The sequence below is a fragment of the Salminus brasiliensis genome, chromosome 22 (genome assembly GCF_030463535.1).
Source record: "Salminus brasiliensis chromosome 22, fSalBra1.hap2, whole genome shotgun sequence".
Taxonomy (NCBI): Eukaryota; Metazoa; Chordata; class Actinopteri; order Characiformes; family Bryconidae; genus Salminus; species Salminus brasiliensis.
Genome location: NC_132899.1, coordinates 14,316,906 through 14,336,154, shown reverse-complemented (window position 1 = coordinate 14,336,154; position 19,249 = coordinate 14,316,906). Strand labels below are relative to the sequence as shown.

Here is a 19,249-nt window from a genome sequence, read left to right as displayed (position 1 = left end):
GTGTGGAGAAGAACTGTAATGATTTAATACAGTACAGGTGCCTTCACTAAAGAACCCCGGAAGAACCCCTTTATAGAGTGTTTAGTGCACTTTTTGACCTGGCATGTTTTTACTTTAGCTTTACTTTAGGAAAAAAAATACTTTTACACAAATTGTTATTTAATTAAAGGAACTGCACTTTTACCTGAGTTTGGTTTCAGGTTGTGATAAAAGTTAGAGTGACTCTGTTATCCTGCATTTCAGAAAACAGGTGACTCTTAACCATTTACTGAAAAAAAGTTTCTTTATACCAAGATCTGTAAAGTCTCGTTTTGAAGTTTCAGTCTAAGCGGTTACTTTGCCAAAGGGATTTAAAAGAATCCTCTCCAGTTAAACTTTCAGTTTGACGCTTCAGACAGGCATCAGAAATTGCCAAACTGTTATTGTGTGTTTAAAAACACAAGCCCCAAATATCATCAATGAAGTGAGATCAAAGTAAATAATTGATGAATGAATGGCAGCACTTTGAAGCTCTGCCCACATTGCTTTGCATTTGAATACCGTCTAAATAAAAAAGGTCATGTATAATTTACAACTTCTGGGAAAATCAAAGTGTCCAATAAAACATTAAAACAGTCTGTATTATCCTGTCGGTTTCAGATATAGTCTGTCATGCAGTTTTGGAAACCATGCCCTAGCTCGGTTATATTGATTAATTTTTTTTTGGAACATCTTTTAGAACTTCAAGGGAACTTTCACCAACGGTACAAGTAATTACAATTACAACTGATCGTACCTTACTTCATTCAAAAATACTGATTACTTAAATATTTTGTGGCAGGAACCCAGTACCATAGACTTGGGTGAAGGCACAGGTGATCAATGGGCATACAGCTCCTCACCTACATTTAAGCTACATTAACTTTTTTGTTTTGCACTATATGAATACTGGTGCTATCAAATAACATCAATTAATTGACTAATTAAAAAATATCTGCTTAACAAACGATTTGCTTTATATAACCAGAATCATCCATTTCCATTGGGGGTCCCATTGGTTTGGTGCACTTGTGTCACAATAACTGACATTGTTCAGTCACATAACCTCAACCCAGCTGAGCATGCTTTTCACTTTCTGAAGACAAACCTGAAGGCAGAAAGACCCACGAACAAGCAGAAACTGAAAGTGGCTGTTGTAAAGACCTGGAAAAGCTTCTGAAAGGAGGAAAGTCCGCATTGAGTCAGTGGTGATGTTCATGGGTTCAGACTTTAGCCGAAATGACAAAAATAGTCAGTGTCCAAATACTTATGGACCTGATGGTATGTAAAGAAGAACCACTTAACCAGGCAAAGACCAATTAAAACAGTTGTAATGAATCACTGGCCCCCAAAACGGCCCCCAAAACGGCCCCCAAAAAAGTTTTGTCCTCACAGTGGCCCCACACTTGGATGCCCACCAGGGTTAGTGATGGGACCAGGAGGGGTTAAACATGGCCCCATCTGGGTTGTACACTGCAAATGGGACCCATGTGAGATTAGGATGGCTTTAACAATGGGGCCAATTTAGAAAAGCCCAACTGGGACCCAGTAAAAATGCATGTCCACACCCACTCAGAGCCCATGCCCACCTGGAACCCACCTAGCCCAGTTGCCACCCATGTGAACCTCACACCAGCATGTTGGCTGGTGTTTTTGGTGGGGAGTCAGTTTGGAGCATTTCTATTGGCCCATGAAAAACAACACTACTGAGAATACCCAGCTTTGTGTGGCGACAACACACGGCTTTATTATGGTACTGGTGGCTCCACTGAAAGCTAGGGCTGTTTTAACTCGGGCTGTGGTCTTGGAGAAGCACTTTTACCCGGGTCGTTGTTTCACAGGGGTAAGAACACTGGTAAAGAGGGTAAAGGAAAACAGGTGTCCTTTAACCATTTACTGCCACAGCAGTGAGTCTCTTTACATGTCTGCAGTCTTCAGCTACACCATATATGATCACATATGAATGACATCAGAGTGTATACACAGTGTGTGTGTGTGTGTGTGTGTGTGGTGCAGGTCAAGCCTCATGTTCAGTGTGTGTTTGTGTCAGAGCGCGTGCGCGCGGGGTCTCGGGGCGGAAGAAACAGGAGCGCGTGGTGTGAGGGGGCGGGTCCTGCCCCTCTCCGGAGGGAGGATGAGGAGGGGTAGTAAAAAAAAAACACAGGGGGGGGGGGGTAGGTGTAAGCGGGCAAGAAGGTAAATGTCGCAAAGCGCAGTGTCGTAAACCAGGTGCAGGGGAGGGGAGGTGCAGTGGAAGGCAGGAGGGAGGGGAGGGGACGGGAGGGGAGGTGTGGGGGCGAGAGGAGGTGACTCTCCGGCAGCATTTACACACACACACACAGCGAAAGGATCATGGCGGATGGCCCCAGGTGTAAGCGCAGAAAGCAGGCGAACCCGCGGCGGACGAGCGGTGAGTTAAAGAAGCGGGTCTCTCCTTCTCTCCACCCGCCGTTAACTTCTCCTACCGGAGCCGCCGAGCTCCGCGCGCGCATGTTCGGGCGCGAGCGCGAGCGCGTGTGTTTTCCTCTGACTCAAGTCAAACTAGTGGGGGAAAGTAGCGCTCGCGCGCCGCCGCGCTGTACCGTTATACCTGAGGACCGTTACACGGAGCCGGTCCCTCGCTGTACGACAGCAGCGCCGGCTCTCTCTCCCTTTTCCTTCGGCCCTCTTTTTCCTTTTCACACTAAAGCGCTCTCCTCTAGCGGACACACGAAGGTTTATTATGTTCGTTATTTTCGTCCCCGTACGGACTCTTAAACTTATGCGCCCCCCGTGTACCTGCTTACGGTCTCCGCCCTGAAAGTACACTTTCCTACGAGAGTCCGTTAGAAACGGTAAAGGGGGTCGACATGTTGTGGAAATGGTCCTGAAGGCGCCTGAAAGAGTCGTTTTTGACCAACTTTGTGCTCAAACTTATCTCTAACGGGCTGCTGTTCCGCCCCAGCCCTGCGTGGTAGCAGGTAACGCGTTAGCCAGCGAGCTAAGCCCTCACTCACTAGTCAGGATCCCGTTAGAGAAACCCGCTAGGGCAGAAATGTCCGTCAGCGTCCCCCTTATTTTACACAACTCACACAACTCACACAACTCACAGCGACCGGGACTTTTCCTGAAGCCGAGCCGAGCCGAGCTGCTCGGTAAAGCCGTGCACGCTTCCCCAGCCTGCTTAGCTATATAGCCGAGCCCGGAGTGAGTGCATGAGAGATAACGGGCAGCACACGCTGTTGCTGCACTGAGGGAAACACAGCGAGGGGAGCAGGGGAGCAGGGGAGCAGTCAGTGAACACTGAAACCCCCGAGAGGAAAGTTGTTTCCAAAGTTTTCGAGGCGAAGTAAGGACGTGTTTGACGCCACATGTGTGATATGTAGCGTGTTTCGGTCTTAAAGGGGATATACAGGAGGCGGGGGGCAACCTGTGTTTGTGGGCTGTAGGCTGCTGCTGCCACATTGCTGGCTGGCTGGGTGGTAACGCTGAGGAGGGAAGGACTGGGACTCCGAGCAGCAGCAGCCTATATAAGGAATGCATCCATACTGATGGATCACACTCAGGGCTTGGGCGAGGAGAGGCTCTTCACTGCTGGACTCTACACAGCCGTGACTGCATTTGGCTCACTGAATTTCTCACTACTGCTCGTTTTTGCTCTTTTGCCTTTTTTCTTGCATGCACTTCTCAAGTTTGGCGCTCCCACAGCTGCAGCTGCTGGTTCTGCGTTAACTGCGTTGCTCTCACTGGCCAGAGCTCGGCTGCTTTTCGTTGTTTTTGTATGCACTGCGCTGTAAAGTGGGAGTGAAGGCTTGTGTGGACTTTTAGGTGCTTATTTTGTATTTGTGGAACATGAAACTGTAGCCATGACGTGTTTTCTAATCTTCTGCACATGGCATGTTATGTTATGTGGAGGTGTAGGGTGAGCTGAGGGGAGGTGGTGTGTTGATGTGCTTGCACATTTCACCACTTTGTGCACAGTGAGGTGTTGCGTTTGAGCTCGTGCTGCACGGCTTGGGGCAGCTCGTCGTCTCAGACCTCGCCGTTTCGGTTTGATTGATAAGACCCCCCCTTTTAATACTTTTTTTTTTTTTTTAAAAACTCGTTCACACCTCTAGCTATGATTTTTCCTCTCTGCGAATTCATTAAAACAGGGCTTGTTGAGAGGGACGCGTTTAGTCGCGCGCCGTTTAGCGGTGGTGCTCCGCGCGCAGGCTGCGTGCACCTGATCGGAGGGAGGTAGCTAACACCGCTGAGTGGGGTGGGGGGTGAGTGGGGGGGGGGTGAAGATAAAAAAAAATACACACACACACACACACACACTCTCTCTTACACACACGCACGCTCGCGCGCACACACCGTGCGTAAACCATTCGCCAACACCGTGCAATCGATTTTCGGTGCTGCAGCTGAAGTCGAGGACGCAGAAGGATCGGTTTCTCAGAAAGCTTGTTGTTGGTGTTTTTCCCCTTTTGCCAGCAGCTGGAAGGCGTCCGTCGCGCCCTGCACCAAAATGTCAACTTGTGCAGGTAGAAAAAAAAGCCCACGGGGTTTGGTGTGTTTCGCATGCACTCAGTCGCTCTCGGTCTCGGTGAATATATCTGAGGGAAAGGCGTGCGCGCGCGGTTCGTGCCTGCTGATCTGCCCGTTGCATGCGTTACAGAGCGCAGAGAGACAGCGGAGGGCTGGAAGTCGCTGCTTATCCACCCTTTTACCTGCCTGCCGTTAGCGATGAGCGGAGACGTGCTGCAAACAAGCGCTCCGAGGAGGAGGTGGAGGAGGTGGAGGTGAAGGGGGTGTTAGCATGCTGTACTTTAGCAGTTCTGCGGTTTGGGTTCCTCCCTCGGTGCTTTTACTGTGTGGTTAAACTGGGCAGTGGATAGGAGAGGGCTCAGGTACAGAGACGCACCTGGAACATGCAAAACACCTGGTTTGGAAATGGAGAGGCATTTAACACATACACACTGAAAACTGACAGATACACTGTAAGCATTAAAAATTATAACTCTGTATTTTTCTTCTTATGCATAAAAATGCATTAAAACGTAACAGTAAAAAAAAATAAAAAAATAAACGAAATGAATCAATAAGTTTTGAGTTGTTTTGCTGATCAAACGGATCTGAGCAAGGTCCAGAATTCAATACTGACAGCTGTCGACTGGCTGATTGGCTGATCAGTGATTTGAAAGGCGGGGTTAACTCATTCCTTGGTTTCTGATTGAATGAGAGAGTGCGTGCGTCTGTGCGTCATTTACATACGCCCCTCCCTCCCCTCTCCTCTCCTTCGCTGGGCGCGTTGATGGTCAGATGGATCATTAGAAGGTGGATGCTAGTATAGTCCTGTTGGTTTATGGCCTTTGACCTTTGAAGGCCAGCAGTCCGTATCAATACAGTAGTTATACTACTCTTATTAAGCTCCTCTCAAAGAGTCCTCTCTTAGATCATGACAGAGCTTCACAGTGGTGCTCTTTTATTACGTCACTCGGGTCTCGATGAAGGCTTCAGTTTTCCAGTAAGACGATAGTCCGGTGTTCATATCCATATTGAACGCCATGGAAACTCGTGAAACTGCTCCAGCAAGATCAAAAGACCTACAAAGCCCATGTGATTGTAGGTTTGGTGGCAAGTGTGTTACTGGGAGAAAAAAAAGCACCTCCCAAGCTCTCAAAAGTGGTCACAGCATGGCTGACTGAGCCTCGTGAGGGGTTCTGAGGTGTTCTGAGCTGTGTGCTGACAACTGACCATCTGACTCCCATTTGAAAACAAATCTCCCTTTAACCAATCCCAGGACCCAATTATCCAGCTTTAGATGGCGTCGTTAGCAGCATGTACTCTTGCCTTTAACGTGTACTTTGCCTGTACTGTCGAACCAGTGCGTCTCCTGAACGTAACCTGTCGCAGTTATAATCAAATTCTGCTTATAGACTGTCACAGTGCTCCCTGCCACATTCCCTGGTCGGAAAGCGAGGGAGGAGGGAGGGGGAGGGGGATGGATATCGGTCCCCTGGTGCTGGATCTTTGGCCAGGGCGCGAGCACATCTCCAGACTGAGCAGGAGGAAGCACTTAGCCACCAGGTGAAAAAATCTGTGGTGTGGTTGTTGCTTTGTGCGAGGGTAAGCTGTTTACCCCTATTTAGAGACCAGGGGCTGTTAGGCCACAGGTGAAGAATTTTTCAGCAGGGAGAGACTTCATTAGAGCGGACTGTGGGAGTGCCACTTCAGGGTGTTCCTCACACGCCGGCCAGTCCACCTGAACCGCTGCAGCTGTTTCTCGCAGCTCCAGACTAGAAAGCGAAAGACTGCAGACGTCAGGAGAACTGTATTTCTCAGTGTGACTGCCTAGTGTTTATGAAACTGATGAAATACTTTTGATCTGGGGTCAGAATGACTGGTCCAGGAACTCTGGAGGAACAAAAGGTGCTGAGCTTCTTGAGACTTGTCTGACACCCAAAGTAGTTTGTCACTCCACTTTTTTTCTGTTTTGTCTAACAGATGGTGTTGAGATGCCTTCATCCAGGCTTGGTGAAATAATGAAGGCCTAGAATAAACAAGCATACAGTAGAAGTACAGTTATTGTGATTTCTTGTTTTTAATGGAGCCCAGCCACTGTATGGATGTGTCCAAATCCCCCAGCAGCACACCTGAACTTAATGAAGTATTGATTATCCCAACCAGGTATTGGATGGTGGCTGTAAATACTGGGCTGCCATGAGGAGAGCTTCGGAAACTGACATATAAACGGACTTATAGACATAACTGTTTTATTACTATATTTAAATAATAATAATAAAAAAAAAAGTTCTACATGTTTCTCCAAGCAAATGAACGCCTATAGCTCAGATAAACAGCAGCTGTATATATGTGTCTTCCAGGTGGCCTGGTGGCACAATACTGTATGTGTTCCATCAGCACCTGTCTGCTCATCTCATCTCCGAACTGTCTGCATTTTTGACCATGTGGCCTTCCTGCACCACGTGACCCAAGAAGTGGGCAGAAGCGTGAAGCATAACGTGGAGGTGCTAACGGTTGGCGAGGCGACAGGTGTTTGTCGTTCATGGGGCAGGCGCGCTCCTCTCGGCCTCCCTCCCTCCCTCCCTCCCTCCCTCCCTCCCTTCCTCCTCCACCTCCACGCTCGCAGGAATACCGCAGGGCAATCTGAAACCTCCCAGTTTGGAGCAGAGGAATGTGGCTGACCGGTATTAGCATGGCTAAGAAAATAAACAGGGCAGCGCTCCATGGGCGTGCTGCTCTTTGTAGTGGCTTTGCAAAATGAAGCTTATGTTTCAAAGGAGCTTTTAGGCAGGCTGTATGTTTTTGGTATAATTTGAGACGCTACAAAGCCTTGAATTTACACCTCTGACTCGAATGGAAACACACAATTTGACTCGATCACTTTCACACATGGGAACGCAAACAGTTTTGCACGCGCCCACGTCACTCGTGAGACGGTTATCCTGTTTACTGCCGTTTGTTTTGGAGAGCCGTGGGCAAGCAGACCAGTCGTGGGTTAGGTGTGGTGGACTTTATTTGGCTGATGGACGTTGAGTTACCGCACTAGGCCGCTTTTCTCCTCCTGCAGTCGTGAAGCGTTGAACCATTTAGGATTTGAAACAATGAGAACAAATTCTAGCAACTTCAGAAACAGCTTTGACTGCAGGAAAGCGAGTTGTAGGCTGCTACATTGTGCTTACGTGAAGTGTTGGTGTATCTCTGTGTGCGCGCGTGTGTCGTGAAGGCTGTTGGGAGTGTGTTTAGGGGGGTTTGTGTGAGATGACATGCTGTTTGAACATTTTAAAAGCCATCTGTTAACATTTAAAGGGTCTCCCCCTGGTGTGCGCAGTCAAGCCGCGGAGGAAATTTTCATTTATCTGCCGTCTTTCAGAGACTTCCTCCACAAGTCCATTTCAGATTGCCGAGTCAGGAAAAAGACGGCCAAAGCTCCATCCCCCTGTACCAGCCCACTTTTTTTTTCTATATCCCTCCCACTCTCACCTCTTCTCTCCTGCTATATTGTCTCTCTTTTCTCCTGAAGTTCTTTCCAGCTCTTTTCTAAGGCTGTTACTCTCGATTATGTCAGTAGTTTAGCAGCATTCAGATTATTCTGATCATTAATTCAGTCATTTGCTTTTGGACTGACCCATTACAAATCATGCCTAGCCTTTAAAAGATTTTAGTGTTGCTGGAAAAAGTTGTTAAAAGGGCTCATCCGGCTTTGTTGCTTATTGTAAGAGGCAAGTGGAGAAATTACTATAAATTATATACTATACCTTTGTACATGTAGGTACATATTTGCACATATATGCTCGTGTTCACATTGTAGGTGGTTTTGGCTGTAGACAGGCGTTAGCATGGGCAGCTGTGCAGTGTTCATACACATGGATTCCTCAACAAGAATGAAACTTTGACTGTGACTTGTGTGTCCGTAGCTTTGTTGTCCGTTCAAACCAGACCAGTAGCTTGTCCCTCCTTGGACCACTGACAGTAGCTACTCCCCATCGCCTACAACCCCTGCCCCCCAGCAATTCTTGCAGTTTTGGAGATGCTCCGACTTCGTTATCTGGCCGTAAGGATATGGCCCTTGTCAAAGTCACTGTCCATTTCGTCCATGTCCAACTGACTGTTCAGTTGCCGTCTAACAGATTATCCCCCCTCTAGACAATAGCCTTTGTAAAGAGAGAGACACCAGTGGTTTTAATGTTATGGCTGATCGATTTTATATAATATTTGCGCCTTTCTCTCTTCCTCTAGCTATATCTCCTCCTCTCTGACACAGTAGCAGGCTGATGCTGACTGACCTTTGCCATGGGCGTCCATGCATTGCCTCAAGTATGACTTCACTTTCTCCCCCTGTGCCATTGTGAGGCGTCCAGCGTAACAAATTGGCTGTGTGTTAAGTCTCTGTGCACACGCACACACACACACACACACACACACACACACACGCACACACAAACACAAACACTGTGACTGGATCTCGGCTCTGTTTTTTTCCCCCACTTACCCCATTCAGTCCACCCCCTCCAGGGCAGCTAAGGCCCACTCCCTCGTATGGAGGTCAGGTGGGGGGAGGGCCTGCAGGAGGCAGGGGGTCAGTTTTTTGGAGGCCTGCTGAGGTGTCATTGAAGGGCTGTTGTAAACTGGCAGGCTAACTCCTCTCTCCCTGCGCTTTGCATAACAACATGGACGCCCTCTCGAGAAAGGCCCGAGTGTGAGAATGTGCGCGTCTGCATTTGTGCAAAAGTGCTTTTGAGCGTTTGAGCGCCGAGGGCGTTAAATAAGGACAGGGCAAGTTGGACGAAGTTCAGGTTGGTGTTTGGACCGTTTGCGTATCGCCCCTTGTTTTTGAGTCTCTTCATAGAGTTTTAAAGGAGGAAACGGGCACCTTTTGTTTTGTTAATTAGAGCTGATGAAAAGGCCAGAAAGGGAAATGGGCCTCGACAAAAGCAAAGCATTTCTCCATCACCTGAGGCAAAAGCAATACACATTAAGCTACAATGGAGCTTACATAGTCAGAATGATGTAAAGCTGAGTTAACGTGCCTCAGTAGCCAAGTATACGGGTAAGAACCCTACTGTAGGTAGCTCTAATATCAGGCCCTGCTTCAGTTCTTCTGTTTAGAGGAATTGGGCCTGCAGGAGTGTTTTCGGAGGTGAATAGCACTCCAGCCTGGCCTGTATTTCGCGAATAGGGATTAATGATTAGCCCCGTTTCAGCTCTCATGGACGAGGAGCAAGAAACCGTGCAAGAAAAGAGCTTTATTTCTTTCCCTCTCTTCCACATTCCCTCTCTCTTGCTCTTTACCTCTCTCTCTCTCTTTCTTCTACAAAAGGGCCCAAGTCTCATGAACCCCCTTTTAGCTGTGCATGGTTGTTCTTTATTGGCCAATGTGTGTGTTTGTGAGTGTGTGTGTGTGTGTGTGTGTGTGAGAATGCTTAAGTGAGCTATTGTGTATTAAGGCTTTAGAGAAGAGAAGAGAAAGGGGTCTCACTACCTATGCAGTGGGCCACTGGCGGCCATAGAGAAGGCTCAGCGGCGGAAGAAAAGCTCTATTGAAAGAGTGCGGAGAGGGGAGGAACACTCTTTCTCTCTCTGCCTGTGGGAAACTACTGCCCATGCCGGGACGCCCATTTGCATATGACCCATTCTCCACAGCGAGGGAGCCTAGAATATGAAGGTGTCCTCCTGGTGTTTAAGTGCATGTGAGCTCGAACCCACACACGGATGTCAGACTAAGTTGTCCAGTTTTTTTTGGCCAGGTTTGCTTTGGCTACTTTCTTGCTTCATCATTGTTTCATAAACTAAACGTATGCAGGGCTCCAATGATTATTCAGCAAACTCTGAGCATTACCTCCCCTGTCTGTATCATCCATATATGGAAATTAAGCTCAGTCTACAGCAGTCTGGACCCACCTGTTCACACTGATGTTATAAAGAGTGTGAACGAGACACATAACTGGAGAGCCGGTCAGAAAGAAGGCTGACTATGTATCGGTTTTAAAGGCACACTTACAAAAAAGGCCGTCCAGGTAGCAGAGAAACAGGAATCACAAGTCAAACTTGGGAGGAACCCATACACCTCCGGTCAAAACCACTTATAAACCACTAATAAATTATATGAGGTCATCCTAACACCATGTAAGTCCATTTTTATGCCCAGGTGTTCTGGCGTAATCCTTGATTTGCATTGATACACTATATATATATACAAATATTTGTGGACACCCATTCCAATGAATGCATTCAGCTACTTAAAGTTGCACCCATTGCTGACACAGATGTGCAAATGCGCACACACAGCTTGTCTAGTCCTTGTAGAAAAGCATTGCCAATACAATGGGACTCTCTGGAGCAGATAAAAACGATGAACCTATTGGCACTGTGCCCAATACCAGGCATGGGCTTGGAGGGGCATTGAGCTGTGGAGCAGTGGAACTGTGTTTTCTGGAATGACGGTTCTCCATCCATCACTTCTGGGATGAGGAGGGGGGGGGGTGATCATTCAACATCCTAATCTTGTGAATGCTTTTGTCGTTGAATGCAATCAAATCCTCATGGCAATGCACCACAATCTAGTAGAAAGCCTTTCCTGGACTGTAGAGACAGCTACTCCAACAAAAACAGGATAAACTTATTTGATGTCTGAAGAAACAACGAATGAGCAGGTGTCCCAATACTTTTGCCCATATAGTGTATATATTTACGTGCTGGTACATCAGGATGAGGCAGAGATGTGGAGTGTAGCAGATGCCAGGGATGTAGGGTAGGTTACTGGTCTAGGGGCGATTACAGTAGACCCTGATCAGTGTCAGGCCAAATGTCAGAAGTGGACCTGAGACTGTTTACTCCTGGTCACTTCATCGGTCTTGAGTATCAGGATTATATTTAACATTTAAACCAGGTACAAATCTGATCACTCAAACCACTTCAGGAGAAGGTCTGAGACACATTTATAGACGTGTAAACGCATCCGTACAACTGAAACACCAGTAATAAGTGGATTTGCATATTCTGTCCCGCACAGTGATCGGATGTCAGTCGGACTAACCGGAGACCATTGTAAACGTACTCAGTGTAAACGCATGTGTCTAAAATCCGATCAGGAGACAACCCAGATACTAGTCACATGAAGTGACCAGGTTCACGCAGGGTCTCAGACTACAAAGAAAATGCAGCGCAGGAGTCGTTTAATAACAGAGGCGCCCTGTAATGATGCTCATGCGATATGAGGCTAATCTGCCCGACTGCAGTACAGTACAGGAGATGGGGAGTTGCGGGTGATGCAGCTTCTGTTGTGTTGCTGCACCATCAGAAGAAAGCACTTGTTGCACAGAAGAAACTGTGATAGACGGTGGCTGTACGAGAGTCAGAAGAAACCACTGGAGGTATACGAGTCTGATTAGATTATTAATGAACTCGTAGATGAATCTCTGCAGGCCTCGAGTTCTCTCTTTCACAGATCTGAAAGGAATGTAAGTGTGTCTGTGCGAATGTGTGCGTTTCTGCTAAGCGACAAACACAGCAAGTGTAAAGGACAGGACGAGACTGAAGAGCAGGCGTTGGTGTTGGGGTGATGAGTGTCAACAGTGCTCTGAGGACACATGATTCTAGCTAGATGTCTGGATAAGAGAGAGTAACACACACACACACACACACACAGCCACAGTCATAGACTGTAATGGCAAATGATTGGTTATATGTGTGAGCATGCACACAAACATGCGCACACACACACCAAACACACAGACACACACAGAGGGTGGTGAACAAAAACAGGTTGGTGCCTATTAGGCACACTCACCTCCCCAGAATAGTAGCAGCCAGTTAGAATCTTTCACAAGTGTTACAGTCTGCACAAACACACACACACACACACACACACACACACACACACACACACACACAGAGCAGACATTCCACTGTGTGTGTGTGTGTATGTGTGTGTGTTCTGCTAGTATTACGTTGCATTGTCATTCCTGTTTCCTGTTTGTGTGAGAGACATGGATAGACAGATAGAGAGACAGATACATGGAGATACATAGAGAAAGAGGCAGATTGAGAGAGAAACAAAGAGAGAGGCAGATAGAGAGGGTGACGGATTAAATGAAAGAGAGAGAGAATGTGTGTGTGAGAGCAAGAGAGAGAGAGAGAGAGAGAGTGAGAGAGAGAGTATACCTGAGCTTTTGCAGAGAAAGCGTCTGCTGTCAGTGTGACTCATATACAGGACAGGTGTGTGAGGTGCATTACCTCATCTAATACAATCAGCCATCCCTCTCTCAGAGTGTGTGTGTGTGTGTGTGTATGCTGTCAGAGGTCAGAGGGTCAGTGCCACACCACACAGGAAATTAAGACCCCTCTCTTTCTCTCTCTCGCGCTCTCTCTCTCTCTCTCGCTCTCTCTCTCTCGCTCTCTCTCCACCTCCCTCCCCCGCCTCAGGGATGATATTAAGTTTGTGTGTGTACACCTGTCTAAATGACTCTGTTCTTTGGCTGACAGCTTAAGTGGTATACTCTTGAGGGGAACTGTGTGTGTGTGTGTGTGTTTGTATACACCTGTTGGGTTTTTATGGAGTACACCTGAGAGAATAAGTAATTGCCCGTTGTGAGGGGTAATTTATCGCACGTCTGTTTTGCTGATACACTCACTGTTTTTAATAATGTTTCCAGGGACTGAGCTTCAGCCCTGAACAAGTCCCTGAAGGGTGTTCTCTCTCTCTCTCTCTCTCTCTCTCTCTCTCTCTCTCTCTCTCTCTCTCTCTTTCACTTCTCTCCGACCACTCTCTCTCTCTTTTTTTTCTTTCTTTTCCTTCGCTAAACAAAAGCAGGTCCCCACCAGAACATTTTTATTCAGTAAACAGTAAGTTGTTCCCTTTCTTTCTTTCTTTCGTTCTTCCCGTCTTTCTCCCTCCTTCTGCTATCAGTGGAGCGGTAAATGAAAGCCCCCTTTGCCACCTTGCTGTGCGGACTGTGCCAGGATGAGTCCTTGGCACACGGTTATCAGCACCCGGCCTGTTGCCTCTTATCTCCACCTCGAGCTACAAGGAGAATCACTTCACCAAAAAAAACAACAACAAAAAAACCCCAAATAGTCCTCTCTCACCACCATACACATCCTAGCTCTTAGCCCTTCCTTTGTCTGAAAAAAACAAACAAATAAATCAGCCAGATTTTTTGTCGGCTATGGGAGTCCGCATGTGTGCAGAAGATCCAATGGTACTAGGCGTGTGTAAGGGTGCACGAACGTCACGGGTTGATTTACACTGCGCTTTGGACCTCACAGTTCGGTATGAGTTCGGTACAGTTCTGAATAAAGCATCAACCCCTCATTTATTTTTCAGACTTAAGCCCCTTTCAGACCTGTACAGTAACCCAGATCTTTTGCAGTCATTACCCGGAGGAGCTGCATGTATTAACACAAATGTCCGAATCAGTTGTACCAGACATTACCTGGACTTTATCCTACCAGCCCCCTCGTACAAAACACAGAAACATCAGAAACACCTCCAAAACCATTCACTCGCCTGTAATCCTCCTCCAGCCTCAGTTAGCTGGAGCACAGTCTGTGCTCTGGTGATTAGACTGCTAGCTAACTCGCCTAAGCCTAGCTAGCAGACTAGGAGTCCAAACACGGCAGAACCGGTCACAACCGAGCTTTGTGTTTGATCGTTTTTCAGTTTTTAAATTGTACAGAAGTCACATAAACATAGAGACAAATGGCGGCCTGAAAAAAGGGGATACCGCCCAGCCCTAGAGCAAAGTACTAACAGTAATAAAAGGGACGCGATTCTTTCGATTTGCGGTTCCGTTGGCCACAAGCGAACACAGACTGACTATCAGCTTCAGAGAGTGCTGTATTTTATAGTATACTGTAAGGCTGGGCAAGGCGTTTCTGTATGCTGTCAGCTTCTGTTAGCTTGTTTTTTAGTCACCAGGTCTGGTAATCTCTGTGGTAATTGTTGCCCAAAAGCAGATGTTGCAGACGAGGCAGAAGAACGCTGGAGTTCTTTCCACCTGTGGATGAAACCAGTGCTTAAGCAGTCCAGTGCAGCCTGTTTAAGAAGGAGCGACAATAATGGTGTAAATATGAAGTGAATGGTGGATGGAGGTGGCAGTGCGCATGGTCGTCGGGTGCTGCGCTGTATGAATGGGGCGCTTATGGAGCAGAGGAGGCTCCAGAGGATGCAGTAATATATCACGGTGATGTATGAAGCGTCAGGGGAGCTGCAGCTTTACTCTCCATGTCTTCTGAGGAGACATGTTACCTTTTGTCTGGAAACCAAAAAGGGCATTCTCCTTTAATAATCTATCAGAGAAGACCTGGAGGAGTGTGTATGTGTGTGTGTGTGTGTGTGTGTTCTTATGTCTCTAAATCCCCAGAGGACTGAGGGTGTGAGGAAAATCTTAGGTCAGACTGTGATGCAGAGAATTCAGACACTGCCGTGGACGAATCACTTACTCACTGTTTGTAAGTTAGTGCTTGTGTATATGTGTGTGTGTGTGTGTGTATGTTAGTCACATAGTGCGAGGCTAGCTGCTACACTGACTGTCAGAAGCTGTAAACATCTTGAGAGGCTTGATGAGGGCAAAAAAGTATAGCCTGAGAGAAAGGAGAAAAAAATACACTGAATAGGCCTTACACAGCCTCGGACACGTGAGCCAGAGCGAGAGAGCAAGAGAGTGAGTGTGTTTAGTAGTCACCTGTTTATTCTCCTACTATTTTATCGTTCTTTGATTGGATTAGGTCACATATTTAAGGCCTCATTCCTTCCTTTCCTTCATCCATTCCCTGATTCATATTTCAGTCTAATGGTAAACAGGTGTAGCATCCTGTAGTCGGGTTTTCCTGTGACACACCCTGAAGAGAAGGTCCACCGCGAAGTGAATTATTCATGATACACGTTGGCTGTGTGTGTGTGTTTATGGTGTGTTGGCTGTGTTGCTGTCATGTGATGATGGATGTGTTTGGGTGGTGTTCAGTAAATTGTTTGTTCTTGCTATACGGCTCCATATGTTAGCGCTGCTCCCCGCAGGCTCTCTGATGTCATGTGCTAAATAGCTCACCAAGAATTTCTCACCTTCAACACCAGCTAATTGGCCAGTGTGGCTTCAGCCCTGTGATAGTGAACATATCACCATGAGTACGTTCCGAGGCTTTGCCTTTTACCCCGTTTGCACCCCCATATATAGGGAGACCTCTACCTGGGGGAAAACACAGAGATTTCCGGATGGGCCTTAAATGATCAGAGCACTGCTGCGTCCAGTGAAAATGAGGTAAAAGTAGGTAGTTCAGCCAGTAATTTAACCTGGAAAACAGACATGGCTGATCTGGATGGAAGTAAAATTGCAGAGGGAGCCCCTGTGAAAGAGAGAATTACCCAAGGACCCCATGTACATTTTTAGTCACATGCATTTATACCTTGTGTGGGATGGAATATGCAAATTTGCTCATTGTGTGGTAAATATTCGTAACATTTCGGATATACTTGGAGGGGTTTTGACCAGGTGTAAACGGGGTCCTTACTGTTGGATGCACTTTGACCCTGTTTCCACATGCATGTGGCTAAAATCTTATCAGGATACAATGCAGATACTGTTCACATGACGTGAGTGTACAGGTGTAAACAGGGTGTTTGACAGTATACACATTCAAAACACAATTTTAATTACTCCTAGTACCAACAGAACTTTTGATCACAGCATCCCACCTCTATATACCTGCATAATACCTTTTATATTAATGCTGGGGATCAGTTGCATCTATTAGTTGCAATGCAGGTTCTCTCTGGGTTTGAAGTTTCGACGTTTTCTGAAGTGGAAACGTCTCCCATCTTTTCACTTTGTGGTTTCTCTCTTCTTGTACAGCCCTGCCTTTTTCCCTTCCTCATTTTTTCGCCCTCTCTCTCCTTGTACCTGGCACCTGTTGGTGCTGGAGACTCCCACTTGTTATTTTGACCAGCGACTGTAAAACGGCTAACCCTTTGTTTGCAGTACACACAGTTTGGCCCTGCCAGTTTACACTGCCAGAATCAAATCTCTGGACTTGCTATCTAGTCAACAGGTATCCTGCGATATTAAACACTCAGGACGGTGGTTCATGTGCGTCCTAATCTCAACAAATCAGCAGGATTCTGTACTGGACAGTGTATCATCAATAAAGCATGTGTAAAGTCAGCTGAAGGTGATCAGTTATTGGCGTAAACCATCGATTTTATTAGCAGTAATGTACAATGAGTGTTACTGGTCTTAATAGTGGCTCTTAAAGCACACCCTTTTTCTGTGTCCGCTTCACCGAGTGGATCACATGAATCGGCTAAAGTCCTAATCCAGACTATGGACTCAGGTGTTTGCAGTCAAAATAAACTCTGGCCTTGCCGTGTTCACCTGTGCGCTGCTGTTTACCTGGTTACGACATCAAGAGGAGGTGATGAGCTGGAGACCACACGGCAAAACAAAGGTCAGAGAAGCCAAAGCTACCTGGTCCGATTGTTCTTTGCAGGGCGAGCCCATTGCGATACAGATAAGCACAGCCGTACAAACAGCGCTTGTTCTTTTTCATCACTTTGAGTCACTGTTAAACACAGTGAGTTTTAGTCCAGCACTTCTAGTTCTTCTGATCAGCAGCAGGATCAGAACCACCGAGTCTGAGGCTTTGTTTAGCAGCTAAACAGAGCAGTGAATGTGCGAGCCGTGGTGATTGCTCACAAGCACACAATTTTCAGTGAGTTTTTTTTTTTTTTGCGCTCCGGCACCTTTTCCCTAAAGGAGAAACCTTCAGGCAGCCTTACAAGGCTTTTGCAATCTTTGAGCCCGACATTTTGCCCAACAGAAGCACTTCTTATTAACAATTGAAGTAATACTTAAGGCTTGCATGTCATAAGTACTTTAATGCTGGTATCATCTGATCTGATGTTACTGGTCTGATCCGGTTTTCAGTATCCACTGTTCAATAGTTCCACACTTCAGACTCTACAACTGTTTAGTTTTCCGTTACGGTGTCTAGAAGATGCTAGAGGGCCTTCTGTGGTGAAGGGCTGGACTTGAACAGGGTTTAACATAATCCTGATCCATTTAAATATGATTGGATCTATTGGATCAGACCGGGACATTCCTAATGTCCAGGCTCGTAATGAGCAGTTTGTAGTGAGATGATTGACTACAACACACATGGCAGTGGGGATGGCAAAGAGACAGTGGTGTAAATGGTGTAAAAATTTCTGCTGTTAGCTATACTGCCCCCACGAATTCCTGTGGTACTGCTCTGTTCAGTCTGTACCCGTAAGCTTTTAGAGACTGCCCACCAATACGGATGTAATGAAAGCAGAGTGCAGACAGAAGACCTCCGTCCGAATCGGGATCCGTATTTTACATCGAACGCAATTGAGCCTTAAGAAGCAATAAACGTACGGGTGAAATATAAAGGCAGCATGATTGGTGCTCATGCGAGCTCATACGGCTCCTTTCCTCAGCATTAGCAGCATATTTGGGCGGTCGTCCTGTAAGGCCTTGCAGGAAAGAGGGAAAAAGATACTCACTAGATGAAATTGCCTAAGTTCAGTTTCATGTGTGTACTGTAACCGCCGCTCAGAGTGGCCCGAACACTTTCACAACACTTTTACAATGCGTCCACAATGCTTTCCCAACGTTGCCTCAAAAAAGTTCTCAGCCCCCTTCAACCTTCTCACAATGCCTCCTCAGTGCTCCCCTGCTGCCTCGCAGCCTCCCTCAACAAATCCACTGTGCTTTCTCAATATTCCTTTAATGTTCACGGGCCTCCCTGAACGCTTAGGCAACATTATCAAAATGCTTTCTCAATGTTACACCAACCCCCCCAACCAACATCCCCCCCCCCCCACACACACACACACACACTCCCACCCCACACACACTCCCACCCCACACACTCCCAAAGCCTGGCAGCTGCCTCTCCTCTCCCAGTCCAACTAGAGCAGGTGCTGAAGGCTCACAGGAATTCCGCTACACGACTCATAAATAACACCTGACAAAAGAGAGAGAGCGAGAGAGGCAGGCGGAAAGAGAGCGAACGACAGAGAGAATGAAAGAGGGTGAGAAAGAGAGAGAGAGAGAGACAGACGGAAAGAGAGCGAACGACCGAGAGAATGAAAGAGGGTGAGAAAGAGAGAGAGAGAGAGAGATACCTTTGATAATTTAAGAGGTTTGAAGACCTGAGCATAATGTGTTAAGAGAGAGAGAGAGGGTGAGAGAGAGGGAGAGAGAGAAGAGAGGGAGAGAGAGAGAAGAGAGGGGGCGAGAGAGAGAGAGAGAAAGAAAGAGAGAGAGAGAGAGAGAGAGAGAGAGAGAACCACAGGGATGGGATGAAGAGAGAGAGAAAGAAAGAGAGATAGAGAGAGAGAGAGAGAGAGAGAGAGAGAGAGAAAGAACCACAAGGATGGGATGAAGAGAGAGAGAGAGAGAGAGAGAACCACAGGGATGGGATGAAGAGAGAGAGAGAGAGAGAGAGAGAGAGAGAGAGAGAGAGAAGAACCACAGGGATGTGATGAAAAGAGAGAGAGAGAGAGAGAGAGAGAGAGAGAGAGAGAGAGAGAGAGAGAACCACAGGGATGGGATGAAGAGAGAGAGAGAGAGAGAGAGAGAGAAAGAACCACAGGGATGTGATGAAAAGAGAGAGAGAGAGAGAGAGAGAGAGAGAGAACCACAGGGATGGGATGAAGAGAGAGAGAGAGAGAGAGAGAGAGAGAGAGAGAGAGAGAGAGAAAGAACCACAGGGATGTGATGAA

General features: G+C 47.0%; 1 protein-coding gene across 2 annotated transcripts in view; it reads left to right on the top strand.

Moving 5' to 3' along the window:
* Positions 1 to 2,324: 2,324 nt before the first annotated feature.
* The window catches only part of zeb1b (zinc finger E-box binding homeobox 1b), a 74,459-nt gene continuing 57,534 nt past the window's right edge, over positions 2,325 to 19,249 (top strand). Inside the window, exon 1 of one of the 2 annotated variants that reach the window (XM_072667021.1) lies at positions 2,325 to 2,428. In XM_072667021.1, coding sequence (XP_072523122.1) covers positions 2,371 to 2,428 — 58 coding nt within the window. In that variant the 5' untranslated portion in view covers positions 2,325 to 2,370. Of the gene's footprint in view, positions 2,429 to 4,304; positions 4,527 to 19,249 lie in introns of those variants that run through there. The other variant, XM_072667022.1, reaches the window with a different exon arrangement.